This window comes from Orcinus orca, chromosome 15 (genome assembly GCF_937001465.1).
Source record: "Orcinus orca chromosome 15, mOrcOrc1.1, whole genome shotgun sequence".
Lineage (NCBI taxonomy): Eukaryota > Metazoa > Chordata > Mammalia > Artiodactyla > Delphinidae > Orcinus > Orcinus orca.
The window spans coordinates 38,645,610-38,672,291 of NC_064573.1; the positions used below are offsets into that span (position 1 = coordinate 38,645,610).

The following is a 26,682-nucleotide window of genomic DNA, read 5'->3' on the forward strand; positions in this document are numbered from 1 at the left end:
ATACTGCCTGAAGGAACACCTTGATAGTATCTGATGAAGGGGGGAATCAACCAGGGTGGGGACTTTTCCCATGAGTGATATCTCCACCTTCAGATGCAAAATCTCCTGGTCTAGGAGGCTATGTGACTTGTCACGCAGCTAATTTCTGGAGGAAGTCAAAGAAAAACCAGGCCTATCTGATTCTTTCTACCATACTATAGGGAACCCCATATTTCCCTCTGGTGCAAAAACATAAGCCTTGGGGAAATGTGACACGTATCCTTCTCCAAGGAATAATCAAAGTTAAAGAACTTTCTTATATAAATAGCTAGCTCTGGAAACATGACAGTGGACAACAAGCAAACCTCAGGAATGGTGAATGTGCTACTGGCAAGAATTCGGCAGTCAGCTCACATCTCCTTGGATGGGTGGAGAAGGTGGGCAGGTGAGTGCTGGCAGGTGGAGAGAGGCTGCGGGGATGCGGGTGAGCGGTGCTGGCAAAGGCAGACCCGAGCTTGTAGGGCTATTCCCAGGGCGGCTCCAGGAAGCCTATGCTTCTCCCAGTCCTCCTGTCCACCCAACTCTCTAAGAACATCTCTTCGTAAGGAACGGCACATCGGCTACCGTGGGGTTTTTACACCACCCCAGATGTCTTCCATATTAGAACCACCCATTCTTACTCTCTCCAGCAGCTAGAACACAGCTGCTAGTCCTTGGCCACATGTCCTAAAAGGGCAGAAGAGTCAAAATCCCACCCCTGCTCCTGTTTCTCCCATTTACGTTCACAGGGGAACTTGTCTGTGTAAAATAGTAAGCTGCCGTTCTGGTTTATCGATCAGCCTCTGGAGAGTTGTGGTTCCTTCCACATATCGGCTCCCTGAAGTAGATCATTTCAGAGTGGATTGAAGAAGCTGCTGTTCCAGCTTTGTGGCTGGAGACTCATCCTGGACCACGGGGTCCCCTCAACCTGCTGGCTCGTTTAAGGTCTGGCTTGAACTTCTGGCCTCTCCCTCTTCCCAAACAATGACTAGTAAAACTTCCTCTTTTTTCCCTTCCACTGAGATTATCTGCATATGGGGGCATCCAAGAGATCAAATCAGTGAGAATTAGTTTTCTGGGTGTATGGAGCCAAATAACCAGCAAAAGAGCAATAGCTATAAAGGGGAGGCTGGCTCTTTGCACCCATAATATCTCTGACACACATATTACTTGAACCTGCCATTACAACTTGTGGAATTTAAAAAATCTTACCTAATGAAATATTGATAAACATGGAAAAAACTGAAATACAACCTCATTCACTAAACGTGTTTTCATGAAGACACAAAGCAGCTCTATAGTGCATAATTAGAAACAATTTGATTTTACAATATGAGAAAAATCCAATAAATTATAGTACACTTGTATGATTAAACATTACATAGGCGTTAAATGTTATGTTGTGAAATGCCATAATAATACAGGAAATGCTTATAATATATTTAGAGTTAACTACGTAAGAACATTTCAAAGAAAAAGAGTAGAAAGAAATGTACAAAGTTAACAACCTTTATATCTATATAGTAGCATTTCAGGTGATTTTTACTTTTTTTTTGTATTTCTAAAGTCTTATACAAAGAGAATATATTACTCTTATAATCATAAAAAAATCAGTAAAAGTTTTTAAAGGTTATTTTTCAATATCAAGATTTCATATTACACCAATAAACTTTAGCTATTTTTTCTTCAATCTGTTATCATTAACTGCATCATGAAATTAGTTTTAATCCAAATTTCTATTAATAAAATACATATTAATTCAAGTAATTTGGAAAGATTAAACATAAAAATCTGATAGAATTCATTGCCTGAGTAGCTCTCATGGTATTTTATTTATCGTGTTTTTAAATATACAAAATTGAACCTCTGGCTCCTACTCAGAAAGCTACAAAGAGTGTTGCTCCAAACCTAACAAGAAAAAAGGCCAAATAATCATTAAAATCAACTTTTCTTGAATCCACTAGAGAGATGGGATTTCAGGGCAACCAAATAGCATGAAAGCTAAAAAGGAACAGTTTTCCTTCCACCAAGAAAAGGTGGGACACAGCAATGGCCCATATAAGTAGAGCAGAGTAGGAAGACGGAGCCACCATACTGAGAAGCAAGTCAAACTCAGATCATAGTTGCAGCAAATGGCCAAGGATAGACTATCAATGAGAGTATGGTACCCCTGGGAGCTACAGACACAGAGGGATTCAGCATCCACTCACAGCCGCTGTCCAATGACCTCCACAGCACCACGAGGAAGATCGGGCAAGGATGGAGACCTAAGAAAGTCTCCCCGTGGTGCAGGCTGGGGGATGCACAAGCAGATAACGAGAACGACAGCAACCACCCCACAGGAGGAGGGGAGCAGCTACCACACCACCTGGACAGGCAGGAAACTACACCCTGAGCCTTCTCCTCTATGAGACAAAAGCCGTAAGCCACAGGGAAGGACAGCAAATCTTGTTGCCCCTGACGCACAGGGGGCGTAGGAGAAGGGAGAAGAATAAGACTCTGTGCTGCTGCGGCAGGAGCAGGAAACCATCCTCAGCACAGAACTTTAGAGGTCCCCTACTACCAAGGGAGGTACAGGATCACTGAGGTAGTCCCCCCCGCACCCCGCCACCAAGACCCAGGCACACTGACCCTTCTGAAGACCAACGTCGAAAACAAAGATGATGGAGAAAGCCCGGTCCAGGAAGTGTCACTGGTGCTTATCGCTAGCAGAGGGACAGGAGCATGGAGAGAGACCCCCTCTGAGGCTCAGACGCATAAAAAAGGTCTAAAGCTGACAGTGAAAAAGGGAACTTTGAGAAAAACCCTTTGGCAAACCAGTCCTCACCTCAAGCACAAGATAATACCTTAAGGAACTTGAAAACTGGTGGTGCAGGAACATACCAGAGCAACAGCAAAACCCAAACCCTGCTCCCCTCGAGAGCAGACTGACAACCTCTCAAATAACCTAGCGTTAGAGACTTGCCCATTTATAGGCATAAATACTACCTACCGCAGTCTATACTGTCCTATACATGATACCAAGCTTTCAACCAAAAATTACAAGACGTACAAAAAAGCAGGAAAGCTCCAACTCCCCACCCCTGCTATCAAGAAATGAAGCCATCAACCGAACCAGACTTAGACTTGACTCAATACTGGAACTATAAAATTCACAATGATTAAGACGTTAAAAACTAGTGGAAAAGGTACACAACTTGCATAAGCAGATGATATATTTCAGCAGAGAGAAACTAGAAGAAAGACTCCAATGGAAATGCTGGAAATAAGCATTAAAGGAGATGAAGAATGTGTTCAGAAGTTCATCAGGAAGACTCAACACAGAGGAGCACAGAATCAGCTTCCTTGATGATAAGTCAGTAGAAACTGCCCAAATGAAACACAGAAGACAAAAGAGTGAATAGAAGTTTTACCCATGCAAGACACATTTTGGACGAATGTGCCATGAGCACTTAGAAAAGAGAGGGAAACAGCCGGGGCCAGCAGTTTCCAGGCGAACAGGTCCTGGCAAGCTGAGTGCATCTCTTTTTTTTTTTAAACAGGAGGTGGTAGACAAGTGAAAAAGAGTTTTTAACTCACAACACTGAGCACTTAGGTGCAGGTACAATGCTCAGTGTTTTACATATTCTTCATTATTATTATCCTCATTTTATAGATTATTATCTCCATTTTATAGAAAAAAAATAATAATCTACCCAAAGGATCACACAGGTTGTCTGACCCTAAAGCTCTTACCCTTACCACCAGGTTACCTTGTAAACTCAATGAAGAAATGAGGCTGGATGATCATAGAGTTAGATGCCTTCCCACTAATTGCACTAAAATGGCCCCAATGCCCTAGCTGATCAGTGCTGACCTGCAGGCTGCACTGCCTTACACATTCCTTGCCTCTGTCGACATTTTGGTCAATGACACAGAAACTCTGCTTATTCAATTTACGTTAAATAAAAGTAAGATTAAGAGTTAATGTGATGAAGGGCAAAGTTCAAAAGTATATTGAGGCTGGAACTCTGGCCTGAAATCAATGGGAAAAAATGCAAAGTTCTGCACTTAGGTATAAAACAATCACAGAGATGCAGAATGGAAGAAACTGGCAAACGTGGATGAGTGGGGGAAAAAAAAAAAAACCTGGGAGGTATAGTGAATTACCAGTTTGATTTGGGCCAGCACCCAGGGCTGCTGCTGAAATCAGAGGTAAGATTTGTGGAAGGGTGACACTGTATCCCAGGAGTCTACCATATTACTATTCTTTGTACTGGGTAGACAGAAAAATTAGTAACCCATATGATGAGGATTCGCAAACTACATCCCCAAGGACTATCTGTGGAAACCATCGAGTTTAGTTTGGACAGGGTGGCATGATAACTGCCTTTAAAAACTCAAAGAGCGTCCATGGGGAAGTGAGTGTGTGCTGTTCAAGAAAGCAGTGCACAGCGTTTGGTTAATTACAGAGAGGCCGAGGTGGGTCCCAATAAGGAAGGCTTTCCCTCAATTCCAGTGTCTATTAATGGCTATTGGGGGGAAATGGCACTCTCTCTGCCGGAGTATCAGGAATGCGGCTGGTGAATGTCAGGAACACCTTGAACAAGACTTTGCCATCTCTTCAAGGCTAGGATCCTATTTTATATTATGTAACTCAAAAAGCACTTCAGTGAATCTTCAGATAATTCTGCTGAGTGAAAAAAAAGCCAGCTCCGAAAGGTTACATGCTGTGCACTACCATTTATATAACACTCTTGAAATCACAAGAGTGTAGAAATGAAGAACAGATGAATGGTTGCCAGGGATGTAGGTGGGGGTGGGAATAGGAGGGAAGTGATATTAGGGCTCCTGCTGGTAATGGATATATTCTGTCTTTTGACTGTACCAAAATTTCAATCTCCTGATTTGAGATATTGTCGTACAGTATTACACGATGTTACGTTTGGAGAAAACTGGGTGAAGATTACACAGGATCTCTATGTATTATTTCTAACAATTATATGTGAATCTACAATTATCAATTATCTCAAAATAAAAAGTTTAACCAAAAAAAAAAATTAAAAAGCGCTTCAGATCTCACCCACATGTAGGTCATCTCAGTGGATCACACTGGCAGTGACATGCCAATGACCATGACCAAAGGGCTCACGGAAGGTCCTCTCCTCCACAACAAGGCAGCACTTCCCGGAGCACCTGGCACCCTGGACACACCTGCTTAGCTCTCCTGGGAGATACTGCCTTCATCTCACAACCAGTGTGCCAAAGCTTTCCTGCTAATGAACCCCAATATCCAACTTTTCTACTCCTGCCAGAGGCAATGATGTATTTCTAGCTGTCCAGATTCAAAACTATGACCCTAGCTTTGATTCTTGATTTTGTTTTTCTACATGCAGGAACACAATCCTAGGAAGCTATTCCTCAAAATGTCTCCAAATTTTCATCATTCCGTTTCTGCTGTAATTCTTAGCCAGGCCTCACCACCTCAGAGATTTGATACTATGCTAGCCCCCCAGCTTCCCATCCCTGTCAATTTCTTCCCAACCCACCCACCTCCATCCTACACACTGCACCGTTACTTCTCATCATTCTACCATCCTAACGAAACTTTGAGCAGTGTTCCCAGTGTGTGTGTCGGGGGGTGTGGGAGGTAGGGAGAAGAGGGAGCATGGCTCTCTAAGGTGTGTAAGAGAGAGAGAGAGAGAGAGAGAGAGAGAGAGAGAGAGAGAGAGAGAGAGAGAGAGAGAGAGTGTGTGTGTGTGTGTGTGTGTGTGTGTGTGTGTGTGTGTGAAAGGGGGCTGTGGCCAGAGCTCCCCTAGACTCAGGTTTAGCAACTAGGCTACATGGGAGTCGGGACACAGGGCCATCCCCACACAGTGCAAAGAAAGTCTGGAGATCTGTGACCAGCAACCTCGGGCGCAGCTGGAAGAATGAGCTTCAGTGGGGCAGACAGAAAAATGCAGAAATAGCAACACAGAATGGGCGGATTTCATGATGACATCAGGAGGTCATGAAACCCACAAGGAGGTGGACAACCCCTGCGGCCTCCCCCATGGCCAGAAGGGGATCCATACGGATACAGAGAGGCAGACTCTGTGTGAGGATGACGAAAGGCTATGCTGTACAAGCTGAATCACCTTACCCCAACTCATGAGACTTCCAGATACACTAAAAGAAAAACTCCATACTGTGTGGAAAGCCATGGGTTGAGCATCTGCTTCTTACCTCTGACTGGGAAGTTTAAAGATGGATTTTTGTAAATAGAATAAAACATGTTATTGAAAACACTTTTTCTTTCTTTTAAAAAGTAATTATTTAGCTGCAAATGTAACATTTTCTCCTCTGTCTGTAAGACTCAAATATCTGCAAATATTGCATAATGGCCCTCTGGCAGACTCACATCTTGCTGCCTTTCATGGAAGGAAAATGAAGAATTATGAAAATAGAATGACAAGGTTTCTCTAACCCAGGATTCCATTATCAACTCTGTGCCTGTTTAAGGTGAAAACAACAGGACCTCATGGTTCCTGTTCTTTAGGTTCTGAGAAATCTTCATCAAAAGAAAACCCTAGGACCCCTGGCTTTCCTGATTTCTTCATTTAATTTGAACCAGGAAAACCACTGTGGCTGTACTGACCAATCTGAATGTTGAAGGAGGGGCCCGAGGCTTCCTTCTCAAAACCTAAGGGTTTCATGCTGGTGCATCCAATCGTCTTTGCAGATTCCTCACTGTCCAGTCATGGGGGCAAGGGGGAGTGTTGAGACCACCATACTGGTTTTGTAAAGACAAGTGATCTCATTAGAACTGCACTGAAGATAAACGCGGTGGCTGCTACCACTGCTGACTTTCAGCCACTAGCCTGGAACCGAGCACCCCCTGCAGGGTCAGGCGTGGACACGGGCTGCGAGCATCACCCACCGTCCCCTTTCTAACAACGCCATAAGCTCCAAGGCTTAGGCTGACCCTTGACTCTATTTTCTTTTCCTCAGGGTGACTGACCTGGTATTGAACACAAGAGCTGGAGACTATTGTGGACCTTCCTTCTGGAAAATGAACGATGGAGAAAGAAACAGCACTGATCTGATGCTGATGCCCCAGGTGGCTGGGGAGGAGGCTGGGGAGACAGAGGCCCCGAGGAGAGATGCCCAAGGTCCCAAACGCTGTGTGTGCTACACAGCGAAAGAAGTGGGGGAAGCATAATTCCTACAAACTCATTCTTAAGGACTTTTAATTTTGTGATTTCTCCATGGTATTTAGAAGTCAGTAAGGATGTCTCTGTGCATTCCTTTTCCTTGCAGAATGATTCCAAAGAAAAACTGACAGGATGCTGTTGCAACACTGAAGGCTCTGAGCCTTCCTCCCATCTACTGAGCGGACAGAGGCACTTCTGTTAGGCCCACTTCCTTTTTCTCATCTCCTCTTTTTCTTCCTAGCCCATGGTCTCTCCTCTCACCCTTTCCCCTCTCTCTCTTCTCTTCTTCCTGCCTTTGCCATCCTCTCTCCCCTCCCACTCCCACCACCGGGACCTTGCCCTCCCTCTACTCCCTTCCTGGTGATGAGCTAAAAGGTTGTCACTTTTCCTATCACAAGCACAGCTGCTAGGTTTTATTCCCTTTTGGAAATAGGGCTGCTTGTTGGCATTTTATGATGACCATAATAAAGTCAGTTTTTATTGCAAACTCTCCCATCTCCCTAGCTTTTGGGGTCCTCGAGGCCATGCAGAGAGCACAGGGGAGGGAGCAGCTTCCAAATGAACATGAAGGTTAGGGAAGGCTCCCAGCAGAAGGACAGAAAAATCAGAAAACGCTGAAACAGGATATGAGATACACATCATCCCTCAGCCTGGCTAAATCAGCCTATTAGGCCCAGAATTCCACTCAGCTTGCAAGGTCACCTACAGCAGTTTGTAAATAGAGCCATATCCATTTTCCATAGAAAACAGAGCCAAATTTTTAAAAAGAAGAACAGATTTTCAGTCTCCTAAGAGAAACCATGGCTGTTTCTATTATAAAACGGGACTGGGGGGATTCTATCATCAATAATACTGGGAAAAGGAAAATTGAGAGGAAGATGTAAGGGCAACCAAGGACCTGGGACCCAGTGGGCATTGCACACCGAAGCCATCCAGAGGGGAAAGGCCCTCCCACCCACACAAGGGCACCATCACCAAGTCTGGAAGGAAGATACAGCCTCAACTAGATCTATTCTTGTCATAAAGTCAAATCAAGGCTGAGTGCTCCTGACATACAGCAGGGTCCTCAGGAAGCAGGTACTTTGAGAAGCGAGGCCAAGGGATGTGACTCATTGCTTAAGAGCATGGCACTGGTGCCTGCCAGCCTTAGCAGCCTCGCCTAACTGGGGGTGGCAGTGAACATAGGGATGGGAAGCCTGGGATGACCACAGGTTCTGCAGGGACCCCTGGGAAGCTATGTTGATTCTGTGACCGAAGTCAGGCTGAAATTCCCCACCCAGGCCCTCGATGCCCTCCCTGCCTGACCCCATTGCCTCCTCTAGTCACTGTGGTCTCTGCTATGGTGCCTCACCCCACAAGCTGACCATACTTCAGCCTGGGTTCAGTAGCATCTGCTCAGGACAGGATCCCTTCTTACTTCCTCCAAATCCACGCCGCCCCGCCCCCAGCCAGGTACCTCCCGGTCCCACCTGAATCCAGAGAAGACCACACCAGAGCCTCACTCAACTTCCAGCACCCCTTAGGTACCAGAGTGGATCTTCCTCCTTAAGGCAGCACCCCCAGAGTGTGGGCACTCACAGCCGAGGCACGGCCAGCCAGACGTAGGCCAAGATCCGTGGGGGAAATTAGATAGATTCTCATAACCAAGTACTATTTCCTCAACTACAAAATGGGGATGGCATTATTTACCTTAGAGTGGTCTTATGTGGATTAAAAGTGATAATGCTTGAAAAGTACCTACTATGGTGCCCGGTGCCTAGGTAAATTGTTAATAAATGTTGGTCACTTTTATAATTGATGGCAGAGTTGAAAGGCAACCTCAAATTCATTCATCTATATATAGAAATATGCATATACATATATATAACATATAAGTATGTACTTAAGTAACTGAAAGTATTAAACATGAAATACAGTGGGTAATATTAATACTCTATCCATGGCATAATGTTTTAATTAAACATTAAAAACCAGAGGTGCCAAAAGCATTTGATTAATGCTTAAAAGGAAAAAATTAAAATACATTAAAAATTCATAAGCTCTTTGCAATTTGAGTGAGTTTTTTTTTTTTTTTTTAATCTATAAAACAGTAGTCCTTATTTGTACTGTGACAGGGCAGGAACAAAGCTGAATAGGACTTCTTTCTGCAAAACCATCTCAGAGAGGGTAACAGGGTAAAAAGACAGGTGTATAATATGCAAACTGAATAAAATGTTCATTCATAACCTCCTCTTACCTTTGACCCAATGAGCGTGTACAGCCACTGAATGGTTTCATTGTGGTTTATTACTCCATTCATCCCATCCACATACAACATAATCTGGCCCAAAGCTACAGAAGAGAAGAGAAAAAGAAGCAAGGAGACATTATGGTTTATATGTAAATATAAGCTCCAATGATCATAATGTCAAGTGAGATTTTCACACTTTAAGTACACTGTATGTTAAGAACCAAATCTGCAGAGAATCCCTGAGCTCTGAAATTAGCGCAATCTCATTGCAGAAAGTGTTGATCACTCCAGAAGAAATAAGGGTTATCCTGGTGTCTGGAAGATGCAATTAAGGCCCCAAATCCAGTGATTGTTGTTTCTCTGTGCCTTGATGTATAAATGCATGTTTTTACGTTTCTATATCTGTATGGAGTCTCAGACGAGGCAGAGATATCCATGAGATGGTATCTGGGTCATGGCCTCCCGCTGGGGCCAAGAGGGTGCATGAAGTTTCTAAAAACAACTTGTCTGGTGCCCCAGCCTATGGTCAGGCAGGTCCCTGACACTATGGAACCATTTTGAGCCAATACAATTTGAACCCTTAAGAGAAGGAATAAATATGTATTTAAATATTATTTGTAATCCTTTTAAAGACTTTCAGGTTTTAAAATGTCAGAAATCATGAAAACAGAGGGTGGGGGTGGGAAGGGGGAATGGGGAGGTTAGTGTTTAATGGGGACAGAGTTTCAGCTTAGGAAGGTGAAAAAGTCTGGAGATGGTGAGAGTTGAAAAACAATGTGAATGTACTTAGTGCCACTGAGTACATTTAAATATGGTTAAAATAGTATGTTTTATATTATGTGACTTTTACTGCAATAAAAAAATTTAAAAAAAGAAATCATAAAAAAATTGTTGATACCAAGTCCTAAATTCTTAGTTAAGAAAAATATAGTCACCACAGATTGTTATTATTCACCAAAAAAACCCAAAACAAAACAAAACCAAAAAAAAACAAGCCACATTATTACTTTTAAAAATATATATATTAACTCTATTTTTTCAGTACCCTTGGTATCAAAATAATTTGGATTCTAGAATACAAACAAACAGAAGTTACATACTCTTAAGTAAATAGGCTTCCTTGAATCAGGTCTGACCTCCTATCTTACTGCAGCCATAATTAATTGGCATGGCATTGGCATTTTTAGGTAACACTTTTTTTTCTGGTAATATTAGGATATCTTATTTTAGAAAACTGACAACAAGAGGTGTAAAATGAAAATAATTCATAATCTCATAGTTTAAAGAATTATTCTTAACATGTTGATATGTTTTCCTACATTCTTTCTTTTATGCTTTACACACACACATACACACAACTTTATACGTAGGTCGTGGGAACAGTCCAGATAAAATGGTGATGATTGAAAAGAGCAAAGCACAAAATAGTGAGTGTACACTAATTCCAAGCATACAAATACATGTCTTATGTTAGAAAACTCACTATTATACTATCCAACAAAAGATCAAATGACAAAACCACAGCACCATTCTGAGAAAAAAGTATGCTCCTAAATATGTAAAAACTCAAATTTTTTTTGGATTTATTTTATTTATTTATTTTTTAACATCTTTATTGGAGTACAACTGCTTTACAATGGTGTGTTAGTTTCTGCTGTGTAACAAAGTGAATCAGCTATACATAAACATATATCTCCATATCTCCTCTCTCTTGCGTCTCCCTCCCACCCTCCCTATCTCACCCCTCTAGGTGGACACAAAGCACCGAGCTGATCTCCCTGTGCTACGTGGCTGCTTCCCACTAGCTATCCATTTTACATTTGGTTGTGTATATATGTCCATGCCACTCTCTCACTTTGTCCCAGCTTACCCTTCCCCCTCCCCATGTCCTCAAGTCCATTCTCTATGTCTGCATCTTTATTCCTGTCCTGCCCTTAGGTTCTTCAGAACCATTTTTTTTTTTTTAGATTCCATATATTTGTGTTAGCATATGGTACTTGTCTCTCTCTTTCTGACTTACTTCACTCTGTATGACAGTCTCTAGGTCCATCCACCTCACTACAAATAGCTCAATTTCGTTTCTTTTTATGGCTGAGTGATATTCCATTGTATGTATGTGCCACATCTTCTTTATCTATTCATCTGTCGATGGACACTTAGGTTGTTTCCATGTCCTGGCTATTGTAAATAGAGCTGCAATGAACATTGTGGTGCATGACTCTTTTTGAATTATGGTTTTCTCAGGGTATATGCCCAGCAGTAGGATTACTGAGTCATATGGTAGTTCTATTTTTAGTTTTTAAGGAACCTCCATACTGTTCTCCATAGTGGCTGTATCAATTTACATTCCCACCGACAGTGGAAGACGGTTCCCTTTTCTCCACACCCTCTCTAGCATTTATTGTTTGTAGATTTTTTGATGATGGCCATTCTGACTGGTGTGAGGTGATACCTCATTATAGATTTGATTTGCATTTCTCTAATGATTAATGATGTTGAGCATCCTTTCATGTGTTTGTTGGCCATCTGCATTATCTTCTTTGGAGAACTGTCTGTTTAGATCTTCTTCCCATTTTTGGATTTGGTTGCTTTTTTGATATTGAGCTGTATGAGCTGACTGTATATTTTGGAGATTAATCCTTTGTCCGTTGATTCATTTGCAAATATTTTCTCCCATTCTGAGGGTTGTCTTTTTGTCTTGTTTATGGTTTCCTTTGTGGTGCAAAGCTTTTAAGTTTCATTAGGTCCCATTTGTTTATTTTTGGTTTCATTTCCATTTCTCTAGGAGGTGGGTCAAAAAGGAGCTTGCTGTGATATAGGTCATAGAGTGTTCTGCCTATGTTTTCCTCTAAGAGTTTTATATTGTCTGGCCTTACATTTAGGTCTTTAATCCATTCTGAATTTATTTTTGTGTATGGTATTAGAGAGTGTTCTCATTTCATTCTTTTACATGTAGCTGTCCAGTTTTCCCAGCACCACTTATTGAAGGGGCTATCTTTTCTCCACTGTATATTCTTGCCTCCTTTATCAAAGATAAGGTGACCATATGTGCGTGGGTTTATCTCTGGGCTTTCTATCCTGTTCCATTGATCTATATTTCTGTTTTTGTGCCAGTACCATACTGTCTTGATTACTGTAGCTCTGTAGTATAGTCTGAAGTCAGGGAGCCTGATACCTCCAGCTCTGTTCTTTCTTAAGATTGCTTTCGCTATTCGGGGTCTTTTGTGTTTCCATACTATTTGTGAAATTTTTTGCTCTAGTTCTGTGAAAAATGCCATTGGTAGTTTGATAGCGATTGCATGGAATCTGTAGATTGCTTTGGGTAGTATAGTCATTTTCACAACGTTGATTCTTCCAATCCAAGAACATGGTATATGTCTCCATCTGTTGGTATCATCTTTAATTTCTTTCATCAGTGTCTTATAGTTTTCTGCATACAGGTCTTTTGTCTCCTTAGGTAGGTTTATTCCTAGGTATTTTATTTTTTGTTGCAATGGTTAATGGGAGTGTTTCCTTAATTTCTCTTTCAGATTTTTCATCATTAGTGTATAGGAATGCAAGAGATTTCTGTGCATTAATTTTATTTCCTGCTACTTTAGCAGATTATTTGATTAGCTCTAGTAGTTTTTTGGTAGCATCTTTGAGATTCTCTATGTATAATATCAAGTCATCTGCAAACAGTGACAGTTTTACTTCCTCTTTTCTGGTTGGGATTCCTTTTATTTCTTTTTATTCTCTGATTACTGTGGCTACAACTTCCAAAACTATGTTGAGTAACAGTGGTGAGAGTGGGCAGCCTTGTCTTGTTCCTGACCTTAGTGGAAATGGTTTCAGTTTTTCACCACTGAGAACGATGTTGGCTGTGGGTTTATCATATATTTTATCATGTTGGGGTAAGTTCCCTCTATGCCTACTTTCTGGAGAGTTTTTATCATAAATGGGTGTTGAATTTTGTCGAAAGTTTTTTCTGCATCTATTGAGATGATCATATGGTTTTTCTCCTTCAATTTGTTAATATGGTTTATCACATTGATTGATTTGCGTATATTGAAGAATCCTTGCATTCCTGGAATAAACCCCACTTGATCATGGTGTATGATCCTTTTAATGTGCTGTTGGATTCTATTTGCTAGTATTTTGTTGAGGATTTTTGCTTCTATGTTCGTCAGTGATATTGGTCTATAGTTTTCTTTTTTTTGTGACATCTTTGTCTGGTTTTGGTATCAGGGTGATGGTGGCCTCGTAGAATGAGTTTGGGAGTGTTCCTCCCTCTGCTATATTTTAGAAGTAAAAACTCAAAATTTTAAACACTTAATTGAACATACCCTTGACACAATAAACTGTACATTTTTGAAAATAACAGTTTCATATTCTATTTAGTGGTGAAACACTGGAGATACTCCTATTAAAATCAGAAAAAATTTTTAAATGATGCCCATTAATCTCATGATTATTTAGTGCCATGCTACAAACTTTCAAGCAAATTTAACAAGACATGAAAAACAATTAAAGGTAGGATATTTAGAAATGAATACATAATACTGTCATTATTGCAAGAAATATTATAGACCCAATAAAAAACTCATCTATAGAATTTATAATGAAGAGATCATAATTATAACCACTTTCTCATCTTAATGAGAAATAAGTATGTAACATACAAAGGAAATTAAAGTTTGATATAAAAATATAATACTAGATAAATGATATGACAGCATATATGATAAAGGCTTAAATGATTTATTGCATAAACAATTCATACAAGTTGATAAGAAAATACTAAATGCCAATAGAAAAAACCTAAAAGCATTTCATAAGAGAGATGACAAGCTGGTTTACAATAACAAAGTTGTTCATTCTTACTATAATAAAAATGCAAATTAAAACAATAATGAGGTAGAATTTTCACTTAAATCATGAAAGATATTTTTTAAAGAAATGATTAGGTTATCAATTGCTAGAGAGGTTAAACCAGTAACTTCATACATTCCTGGTGGTGGGGCAAGTTGGTACAAGTCCTATAATAAGGCTATTTAATGCTGTAGTTGTTTTAAAAATAGTTACCATTTAGTGTCTACCATGTCCGAAGTTCCGAGGGTGGGACTTTATACGTGTTATTACTACAACAGCCCTGCTGTGAGGCAGCTATTATAACTCCCGTCTGACAGAGGGAAAAACTGAAGCTCTGAAAAGTAAAGGAATGTGCCCCCAAATCCCATCACTACCAAGTGGCGAAGTCCACCTCCAGCCAGGGCAGGCGGGCTCCTCCATGTCTGTACTCAGAGCCTGGAAGTCCTCTCTAGGCTCTTCCCAAGCCAATGTGATTTCGGGAATCTATCCTAAGGAAATAACCCTAAGTTAAAGGGGAAAAAAAAGGATGAAGCAAAGATACTCACTGGAGTGTCATCTATAACATCAAACTATCAACTGAAATCTAAATATGTATCAGATCTAGAACTCAGCATACACAGCAATTTATCAAAGCTATGTCCTAACCTGTGAACCGTTTCTGATAAAGTAATTAAAAAGTAGAAACTTATAATGATTATGTAATTCAGTAAAACACTAAAATCTCAAGCACAGAAGGAAAGGGAAACCCATGACATATTAAGCACTATGATTGGTTATATGTTCTTTGGATGTATTTTTTTCTACTTTTCCCTGATTTTCATTATGAGCATCTATTAATTTTATAATTGGGAAGTAAAGAAATATACAAAAAGGAACCAAATAAGACTGTATAATGTAAAGTGTTAGGTGCTTCTCTTGGTTTTTAGAATTTTTTTACTAGCCCATCCCTCTTGGCATACCCCTCCCTCCTTCAGAAAGATACAGCACCCACTTCATGACAGAGTTCTGAGAATTCAGCACATTCTGCCCATTCTTCCCTTTCCCTTTTTCTTTCCTCCTCTCCCTTCCAAAACAAACTTGCAAATCTCCAGGGAAGAGGACTTTGTACCACAGTCCTTTTCCCATTCAAGTTCCACTGCTGAGGAAGCAAATCCAAGGCAGATTTAGCATCTTCTAAATCAGCTAAATGGCACAGGGAAGTCAATGTAGACTGTTCCGCCTCTGGAAGGTACATTCCTTGGGGAGACCCTCCCCCCAAGGCTGAAAAGCCTGGAATGAAAGTCTCCTCCCTAACTGCTCAGGGCCTCTGGTACTGCAGAAAGCCCAGCAAGCCAGGGCACCACTACAAAAAGGGAGTCAAAGTAAGAATTTCTATAAGTTTTCGCTCTATGATGTTTCCCTTCAAGGTTCTATTAACTGCCCACTTTGGAGGAAGAAAGTCACCAGAAAGTCCACGTCTAATGGAATTCAACTTTCTGATCATACTGATTTGTCATAACATTGTGACAATCAAAAGCTTTCAGGCTAGATCTTTTGCACCCTAGCCCTAAAGCTAAAGCACTCCATCCTGCAAAACCCACTGCAGACACAAGATGGCACTAAATAGATTTAAGTGGGTTAATGTCTCACTAAGCTTCCACAGCAAAATACCACCAATGTAAATGAGGGCCTGTGAATAAAACTCGCCCAGGGGGAAAAAAAAAAAAAAAGAGAGAGTGGCATGGACATATATACACTACCAAACGTAAAATAGATAGCTAGTGGGAAGCAGCCGCATAGCACAGGGAGATCAGCTCGGTGCTTTGTGACCACCTAGAAGGGTGGGATAGGGAGGGTGGGAGGGAGGGAGACGCAAGAGGGAAGAGATATGGGAACATATGTATATGTATAACTGATTCACTTTGTTATAAAGCAGAAACTAACACACTATTGTAAAGCAATTATACTCCAATAAAGATGTAAAAAAAAAAAAAGTAGATGGCCTGGGTCACAGGAACAACGAAAATTAGTGATTTCCATTTCTAAGAAGGATGAGGAGAATGAGAATGTCAGAACACAGTGGTGGGTAGCAATAGCACAGGTCTAAAAAGAGACCAGGGCCTTGGTTTTTATGCTGCTCATGGAATTTACTCGAGGCATTTTTTATTAATTTTCTGTGCTTCAGTTGCCTCATCTCAAAAATAAGACAGTAAGACTGTACTACCTGCTTTTCAGGGGTGTTGTAGGGACTGAGTTAGAGCAATGCCTGACTCAGAGTAGGTGCTCAATGAACATTAGTCATATCAAGTACGTCACTGAAGTCACATCAGTTATCTACTGGACAGAAGCACGCAATGAAAGACTCTCCAAGACACACAGTGGGGGAGAGCCCTCTGCCCAACTCAGTCACAATGATTTTTTCTAAAAAATTTTTGTTTTACTTTTTATATTTAGATATATGCTCCATCTTGAGATTTTTTTTGTATAAATTGTGAGGTTTAGATTGATATTCTTTTTTTTCTCACATAGATGTCCAATGGATCTAATACCATTGTTTGAAGAGACTATCCTATCTTTATTTGCTTTTGCAAATTTGCCAAAAATCAATTGGCTATGTTTGCATGGGTCTATTTCTGGATTCTCTATTCTGTTCCACTGATCTATCCATCTATCCTTTGGCCAACACCACAGTATCTTGATTACTGTAGCTTCATAAGAAGTCTTAAAATCAGGTAGTATGACTCCTACAATTTCATTCTTCCTTTTAAAAATTGTTTTGGCTATTCTTGTCCTTTGGCCTTTTCACATAAATTTTAGAAGCAGTTTTTCTAAATCTGCAAAAAAATCTTTCAGGAAGTATTATGGGAAAGGCATTAAATCTACAGATAAATTTTGGGAGAATGACATCTTTACTACATTCAGTCTTATAACCCATGATCCTATTATGTCATCATTTAGATCTTCTCTATTTTCATGAGTGTTTTGTAGTTTTTAACTAAAGAGTCTGTATATGGCTTTCTGCTAAATTTATAAGTATTTCATATTTTTTGGAGCTACTGGAAGTATTTTTAAAACTTCTCCATTCCCAACTATTTATTATTAGTTTATAGAAATAAAAATATTTTTTTGTTTTGACTTTGTATTCTGTAACTTTATTAAACTTATTAATTCTAGGGGTTTGGGGGTTATGTTTTTGTAGATTCTCTGAGGTTTTCTACATAACCAGTAATGTTGTCTGTGACCTAGAACAATTTTATTTCTTCCTTCCCAACCTATATCCCCCACCCCCACCCCACCCTTTATTCCTCTTTGCCTTATTGCACTGGTTAAGTATTTCAATAGGGGTGGTAGGAATGGACAACTCGGCCTTTTTTCAGTATTAGGGGAAAGCGTGTAAGTCTTTCAGCATTGATTATGATGTTAGCTATAGGCTTTTGCACATTGCCCTTTATCAAGGTGAAGACGATCCCCTCCAATGTCTAGTTTGTTAAGAAGTTTTTTTAAATCATAAATGGATGCTGAATTTTGTCAAATGTTTTTTCTATATCAATTGATATTATCAAGTGGTTTTTCTTCAGACTGATAATGTGGTGAGTTACACAAAGTGAATTTCAAATACTGAACCAGCCTTGCATTCCCTCTTGGCCATGGTGAATTATTCTTTTTATAGATTGCTGAATTTGATTTGTTGATATTTTGCTGAGGATTTTAGCATCTTTGTCCATGAGACATATTGGTCTATAGTATCCTGTCTCCGTCTTGTTTCATATCATGGTAATGCTATAAAATGAGTTAGGAAGCATTCCCTCCTCTGATGTTTTCTGGAAAAGATTACATAAAATTGGTTTTATTTTGTCTTTAAATGTTTGTCAGAATTACCAGGAAACCATCTGAGCCTGGAGATTCCTTTTTCAGAAGATTGTTAACTATAAATCAAATTTCTTTAATAGTCATAGTTAATAACACTTATAGTAATAAGGCTAGTCAGGTTATCTATTTCATCTTGGGTGAATTTTGGTAATCTGTGGTTTTTAAGGAACTGGCCCATTTCATCTAATTATCAATTTTATATACCTAGAGTTGTTCATAGTATTCTGTTATTACTCATTTAACGTCTGTGGAGTCTGTCATGATAGCCCATCATTACAGATGTTGGCAATTAGTGTCTTCTCTTTTTCTTTGTCATTGTTGCTTATTATCTTCCTTTTCAAAGAATGAGATTTTGTTTCATTGATATCGACTCCGTTATTTCTCTGTTTTCAATTTCATTAGTTTTTACCCTTATCTTTATCATTTCTTTCCTTCTACTTGATTGAGTTTGTTTTTCCTTTTTTATTCTAGTTTCTTAAGGCAGGTGTTTATATTATGGATTATTTTCTTAGAAACATGTAATACTATAAATTTCTCTCCATGCATTGCTTCACCTGCATCCCACAGATTTTTATTTGTTTTTCATTTTAATTTAGTTCAAAATATTTTCTAACTTCCATTTGAGAATTCCTCTTCAACACATGGATTATTTAAAAGCATGTTGTTTAATTTCCAAGCATTTGGAGATATTCCTGTTACCCTTCTGTAATTGATTTATAGTTTAACTCCATTATGGCCAGAAAATATATCATATGATTTCAATTCTCTTAAATTTGTTATTTTTATGACCCAGGGTATTACCTATCTTGGTGAATGTTTTATATGTACTTGAAAAGAATATGTATTCTGCTATAGTTAGGTAGAGTACTCTAAAAATGTCAGTTAGAACTAGTTGTTGATGGTGCTGTTTAGTTCCACTATAGCTTTGCTGATTTTCAGTCTACCAGTTCTATTGATTACTAAAAAAGGAATGCTGAAGTCTTCAACTACAACAGAAGATTTTCCATTTCTTATTTCAATTCTCTCAGTTTTTGCTTCATGTATTTTGAAGCTCTATAGGTTTTCCATTTCTGGATGAATCAACTCTTTTATCATTACAATGTCCTTCTTTATCCCTTGCTATTTTCTTTACTTTAGCCTCTGCTTTCTCTAATGTTAATATGGCCTTCTTTTGATTAGTGTTTGTATGATATATATTTCTGTATCCTTTTGCTTTTAAACTAACTATAGCATTATAATTAAGGTGGGTTTCTTATAGGCAGCATTTAGTTGGGTCTTGTTTTTTGTATCCATCCTGATAATCTCTGTCTTTTAATCACTGTGATCAGGCCAGTTACATTTAATATAATTATTGGTACATTTGAATTTAGGTCCATCACTTCCTTTCTGCTACTGAGCCCATCTAGTAAGATTTTTATTTTGACTGATGTATTTTTCATTTCTAAATTTTTCATTTGGCTCTTCTTTATATCTTCTGTTTCTTTTCTGAGACTTTCTATCTTTCCATTCACTTCAATAGTGTTCATTCTTACTTCTTTTTTTTATAATAGCTGCTTTAAAGCATTTGACAAATTCAGTCAATGTCACCCTGGCCCTGGGGTCTACTGATTTCTCTTTTCCTATGCAAGTTGAAATCTTCCTAGTTCATTGTATGTCAACTAATTTTGGCTTACATCCTGGACATTTTGAAAATTATAAGACTCTGGATTTTGTTTAAATATTAGAGAAAATGTTGACATTTTTGTTTAAGCAGGCAATTTAACCTGTTCCCTTTAAGCCACAAGTTCTGACCTGCCTTTTATGGGCTGTGGTTCCAATACCAGTTCAATTTTCAAAGTCCTTTGTTGTGCCATTTGGATTGGCCCTGCATGTCTACCACCCAGTGGCTAGTCTGGAACCTGGGCAGCGGTCTACCTTGTTGTTCAGTTCTCAAAGTCTTTGGTATACTGATTAGCATCAGATTCATGCGTGTAGTTTGTGGTGAGCTCAGGGGCTCATAAAAAACTTGGAAGGTCACTTTTCTGAGCTCCTCTTTTTCCATTATCTCCCTGATACTTGCTTTTAGGTTCCCTGGGGCTCCCTTTCTTGCTCTTTCAACCAGAGAGCTGGGCCATTATTTATCCTGCTCTGCCACTGACTTTTTGTGACTGTGCTCACATCTGGGGCCAGGCAGTGGGAAAACAGAGGGAAAAATACAAACGGAATTCACCCCAACCCCCTTGTGACTACAACTCCTCTCAATCAAAGCAAAAGTTTATGCCTCCTTCCCTCAGAGTTTTAGGTGCCTGCAGGTTCCTGCTGTTCTCACATTATTATCACAGCTGTTCTTACCATGGGATTACCTGGGGGCAGGGGTTCAAGATAACAGAGAAAAGACTAAGAAACACCGCGGTACTTTTGCACTCTTGAGTGTTTGGAGTCCCTTTTCCTCCTACTCAAGCCAGAAATAGAAGGCCTCTTCTGGAACTCTCTCTGAATACATTGATGGCCACTTTTGGGTCTGGGGCTGATTTGAGTCTAGATCAGGAAATACTAGAAGAAAAATGTTAAAAGCACCATCACAATGCTATCGTCCAATTCTAGTCTTCTTCTCCAATCTGTCCACTACCGTTTACTCTTCAAAGTCCTCAAATAGTTGCTTCACATATTTTTTCCCAAGTTTATAGTCACATTCAATAGGAGAGATAGTTCCAGTGTGCTTACGCCCTCTCAGGCAGAACTCCTCCCTCTCTGCTTTTAGAATAAGAACTCTAGCAGCAACATGGAAGGTGGCCTGGAGTGAAGTCCTGTGTCTGGGTCTGCTCAGAACTTTGCCTCAACAGTCTAACCACATGGTTTTCAATCCTTTTTCTCTTTTTCATTTCTCCTCTTCTCCCTTCCTCCCTCCTTTTTATTTTCCTTCTTATTTTCCTTTCTTTTTTGAAGCTGGAAATCTTTTAGTCCAAGGATCTTCTAAAAGGAACAATAACATACGCCACAGATAGCTCCCAGATGCTTTGCTGGAAGCAGGACTGGTGGGTTTTAAGTGCTTCCCCCTTAACACTTGACACTCCTCACCCTGCCTACTGCAGTGAGTCCCAATGGGGCCTGTTAAAAGCATCCAATCACCCAGGCTACACACTGGAGCTCACTGCACACTTGCATTTTCAAACACCACAAGTGGGTTAGGAAATCAACTTAGTGAGTCCAGACCGGCAATTTATTTTTTCAGGAAACAAAACAGAATAGAAAATAGAGTGCATTTCATTTTAGGTAAGCCTATTTCTATTTTTGTTCTATTTTATATAAATACGAAAACTTTTCCTATAGATCTCAGCCACAGAAGTTTGGAATCTATCATTCCAAACTCCTTTCCTTCCCTTATCCTTTGCCTCCAGTGAGTCATCTAATTCCCTCCATTTTCCTCTGAAACAGGCCTCGAATTCACCTTTTCTTCCCTCCGTCACTGCCTCAGGTCCAGCTTACATTGTCTCTCTCAGATTATAGCAACTGCTGACCCAGCCTGATCCCCACTCTTTTTCTAATCCATGAAAGATGTCACCACTGAATTTTCTAAAACATTAACCATATCAGCTGAAGCTGGAAGACCTCCTAGCTCCCTCCCATTCCCAGCCTCCCACCCACCTTTCAGCTTCCTGTCCACCCCACCTGGGCTCCTGTGTCTCTGAACCTTCTGCTTCCATTAAGGGCTTCCTAAGACTGTCAATCTTGATTTAGTTACATGTGCCTTGCTTTTAAAGAGAAGTTCTTACATATAAAATATATATTCATTCTACAAACCAGAGCTAGATGTAATTTTTTTAAAAAAGAAGTTCCTACTCATGGGAGACAACCACCCCAAGAAAACAATCCCATGTAGGTTATCTGCCTGCTTGTTCATGTCCTTTCCTTTGGCCAAAGATGCCAAAAATGCCATGGAAGAAATTGAAAGGTAATTCCTTCCTGGCAGAGTCATCTGACGTTTTAAACAAAGAGCTCTTAAACACTGCTGCCCTGAGTAGTCTTTTAATAAACACCTCATCCATTCTTTCCTTTCACTCGATATTACAGTGAAATTACAGGTCACATGTACTCTGTAAATGGGCTCGGAGATTCCAGAGCTGCATTACCTTCTTAAGGGAATTACACAGTTTAGGCTGAAGTGTTTTTAATGCAATGTTGTTGGGTTTTTTAAAAAGCACTGAAATAACTATAGGCATATCATACATTTGACTATAAACTAGCCCTTTTCTTATGTCCTGGACAAGGCTTTCACTTGCAAACTAAGTATCCACTTGCATATCTGACCGTAGAGTTCCACCATGAAACAAAAGATTTCCCCCACTGAAGTCTGAGTATTTCAATTTACCTTTGTACATCATCTCCCCACTATATATATATATATATGCATCTTACGGTAACTTTTAATTTTGATACAATTTCAAAATTACAAAAAAGTTGCAGAAATAGTGCAAGGAACTCTTGTTTACCCATATACATTTTACCCAGATCCATTAACTGTTTATATCGTGTACCATTTACTTTATCATTCTCTCTTCCTGAACTTTTAAAAATATTTTTTAAATAAAAATTGTGTATATTTAAGGTATACGTCATGATGATGTGATACACACATACACAGTGAAATGATTACTTAGTCAAGCTAATTAACATATCAGCTCCTCACAGAGTCACAGTTTGTGTGCGTGATGTCTACTCTCTTAGCAAATTTCGCTAATTCAATCCAGTATTGTTAACTATAGTCATCATGCCTGGACATTAGATCTCTAGACTTATTCAACTGCATTTTCCCACTCTTGACTTGGCTTTCTTTTCACAAAAGCAATAGGAAGAAAAGCCTATTCTACAGCCATTCCATTAGATCAGAGATTTTTACCATTTGAAAATGTGACTGCAAATAATGCCTAATTATTTCAACCAAAAGTACAGAAAAACTAGACTGGATGTATGAAAAATTAAAGAAAAATTACCTTACCCACAAGGGCAATTTTTTGCTACAAACCATTACCAGTGGTCACTAGGGTTGGTTTGGGTTTGGGGGGGTCTTTTGGTTTTGCTTTTTTGTTTTGTTTTGGAGGACGGTGACCTGCGACTTGCCCATTGGGAGTGAAGATGGATTTTGCTGTGTTGCTGGATACATTCACTACCCCCTGGAGGCCATGGAAGCACAAGATCATCGACACTACTTTTTTTTTTTTTTTTTAACATCTTTATTGGAGTATAATTGCTGTACAATGGTGTGTTAGTTTCTGCTTTATAACAAAGTGAATCAGTTATACATATACATATGTTCCCATATCTCTTCCCTCTTGCATCTCCCTCCCTCCCACCCTCCCTATCCCACCCCTCTAGGTGGTCACAAACCACCTAGCTGATCTCCCTGTGCTATGCGGCTGCTTCCCACTAGCTATCTATTTTACAAAATTGAGTTATTTGTAGTGAGGTGGATGGACCTAGAGTCTGTCATACAGAGTGAAGTAAGTGAGAAAGAGAAAAAAAATACCGTATGCTAACACATATATATGGAATCTAAGAAAAAAAAAAAAAGGTCATAAAGTACCTAGGGGTAAGACGGGAATAAAGACAGTACTTTCTTAAAGCAGAACACAGCAGGGGCTCTGACAATCTGGGGTGCGAGTTCTTGAATCAAAATTATCTCCCGAGAGGGAAAAAACCATGACTATCACTAAAACCTTATCTCCTGGGATGAGCTAATTCATCTTAAAAACGGATTTCAACTTATTTTAATCAGACCATTAAAAGTTACTCTTCTTAACTCTGAAATGGATTTGCCAATTCCCAATTTCCACTATGCACTAAAGCCCGCAGTAAATATTGAAAAGTGATTGATAAGGTTGACATTTTTGGAACTAAGTGGAGACCTTGGAGTCTGCCTTATTAATATTCTCTTCCACTTAACCGCCCTAAATAACAAGCCCAGGCCCAGTTTTACCCAAGGGCAACTGTCAAAGAAATAGTCTTTCAACACTGACTACTGCATGAAAATTAAGGAGAAAAAGCTGCCAATTCTAGACTGGAGACAAGAATTTAATCAGCACAAAGAGCTCCAACAAGGTGTCAAAGTTTGGAGTCCCCTGCTGACATTCAGCAGTTTTTGCAATGCAAATTTTCAAAACCATTCTTGGAATAATTACTAACCTCTCTCTACCCCTGAAAAAGGTCTCTAAGATAAATTTTAAAATAAATCAGGCTTAAGGGCCTCTCTTCACATTTGCAAGCCTAAACAGTAGCTCTCAGAGGAGGGAGGATCCTCCACCCAGGGCCCTTAAAACAGGATCTTTTGTGTGGTTCTTTCTGATGGACCTTCCCACCAGGACATTAGGTAGCCAAGCTCTCTGCATCCTCATCTCCCATCTAATGCCACACATAGGACGGATAAGTTTCTACACCATTCCTTCACCTTCCCACCGGCATCAAAGTTTATATTTCAGATTTCCACACTAAAGGTTTAAAACTAAGCCTCCATGAGCCACCAGTACAGGAGTAGCCTTATTACTGCTGGGCCTTTGTAGCCTCAATTACACCTATGCTCAATCTCTCTCATTCCACTTTCTCCCATTTTTTAGATAAGGAGGAACAAAAGGAATGAAGAAAGGTTTAATAGATTAGCAGGTTTTGAGCTTCTAAAAAATTTGGCAGACTCCTAATTTCTCCATGAAAAGAAAAACAGTCATTTTAATCATCTGTTCTGTAATGATCTCCAGGACTTACATCCAATGAAATACCAGTGGAAGCACACAGCCTTCCCAAGGCACCTCAGAGCCAGAGATGAAATGAACCAGAAACGGACTCCACAGGCTCAGCAGTGACTGGACCGTCCTGCTCACCTCATGGACTCAATCTAATCCTGCTTTTCCCATAGGGACCTGGGGTGGCATCATGAGTCAGTAACAAGGGCTCCCTTCACAGTGACCCTAGGGGAAGCAGTTCCTCCCCTAACCTAGGGAGGGGACACACAGGAGGCATACACATGGGGCATCGCCTCCTGAATGGCTTTCCTGGATAAGCCTTTGTGACAGAGGCAAGAGGTATGAAGCTTGGAGAGAGCAATTAAGTCCAAGCGGGGTGGGATAGAGCTCATAAAATACCCAAATTCAGAGAAGGGTGGGGTTGGTATGAGCCTGAGTAAGTAGAGGAGGTTTCACGGGCAAGGACAACAGAGCCATACCTTAAAAGCTGGCGCATACTTAGCTTCGAGAAGACAGATGAGCTCCCAGGGCACGAGAAAAGGTACATCTATGGTTCTGCTGATTTCTGCTTTCAGGACAGCACAGCATCAAGGAAAACTCACAGGACTTGGACCCAGGGAGAAGCTGGCTTTCATGTTGCCTCCACCATTTCCTAATTCTAAAAAAGTGCAAGATATGTAGCTTCCTGGGCCTCAGTTTACACATCTGTAAAATGGAAGATGCATCCAACTTGGATTCCATGTTGTCAGCATGAAATGAGATTACATATTAGCACACACGGCTGATGGTCAGCCAGTTCTTATTGATGATGTTATGCTAATTAATCTCTCTAGACCTCAACTCCATCATCTGAGAGATATAGGGTTTATCCTGAAAACCTCCAAAGCCCCCCAGCTCCAAAGTTCTGTATTTCCATAACATTATTCTAAAGCGCTTCATGAGGATGTAATATGAAGTGTCTGGCACTAGGCGGCGCTCTTCTAATAGATGTTTATACCTGCAGTCCTGGAATCCCAGATGGGACTTCATAAAAAAATTCACTTTGGGGCACTAATTAAAGCAATCAGAGTATTTTTCAGTATATTAATTCTGTATTTCTCTCTATTTAGGATTTCAACATATTTAGAATTTTAACTTCCTAAAATAACCTACCTTACTCAACTTCCTAGCTTCCTCAAATTCTACCAACTGCTAGTGAATCCGCATCTAGACAGGATTTGCTGCTGGCCCCCCTGCAGGGTGCTGGCTCTTTCCAGGGTGTCCCGCTGCCCCCTGAAAAGGACCTGAGTCCTGCGATTACCTTGGCTGCCAGCATCCAAGGTACTGACCCTACTCGGGGTTCTCAGGGGAAAAAAATCATTGCCTGGGAAGCCTTAAACCACAACTCCCACCCCTCTTCAGCCCCACCTCCAGCACCTGATTTAATTGGTTGTGGGCGTGATCCTGGCCTCCCTGGTTGTCAGAGTTCCACAGGTGATTCTCCTGCACAGCCAGAGACGGGAACCACTGGTCATTGCTAAACCAAACCACAACCTAAGGGTTGCGCCTGGTTAGGTAGGGCTCTCTCCTAGCTTACTATCAGCACCTGCTTCTAATCAAACTCAAAGGCAAACAGAGGGAAAACCAATTTCCCACATCCTGACGACCAGTTTCCGTGCTCTATCACTGGGGCAGTGATGTGGCTAGGGACCAGGTAGGTGGCGCTGGTCCCCACCAGCCCAGCCTGCTTCCCTCAAAACTCCAAATTGCTGGAAATGGCTTCCGGGCCTCCCCATGTTTGCCAAGCTTTACACGGGTGCCTGTTTGACACAGGTTCAAATTTTCACTTTTAAACATTATTTTAAAATCAGAG

At 40.2% G+C, this 26,682-nt stretch overlaps 1 protein-coding gene across 1 annotated transcript in view; it reads right to left on the bottom strand.

Annotated features, from left to right (window-relative positions):
* FHOD3 (formin homology 2 domain containing 3) overlaps positions 1–26,682 on the bottom strand; it is a 505,940-nt gene that overhangs the window by 206,938 nt on the left and 272,320 nt on the right. The window contains exon 8 of the mRNA XM_049697949.1: positions 9,427–9,521. Within this exon, the coding sequence (XP_049553906.1) occupies positions 9,427–9,521 (95 nt within the window). The remainder of the gene's footprint in view (positions 1–9,426; positions 9,522–26,682) is intronic.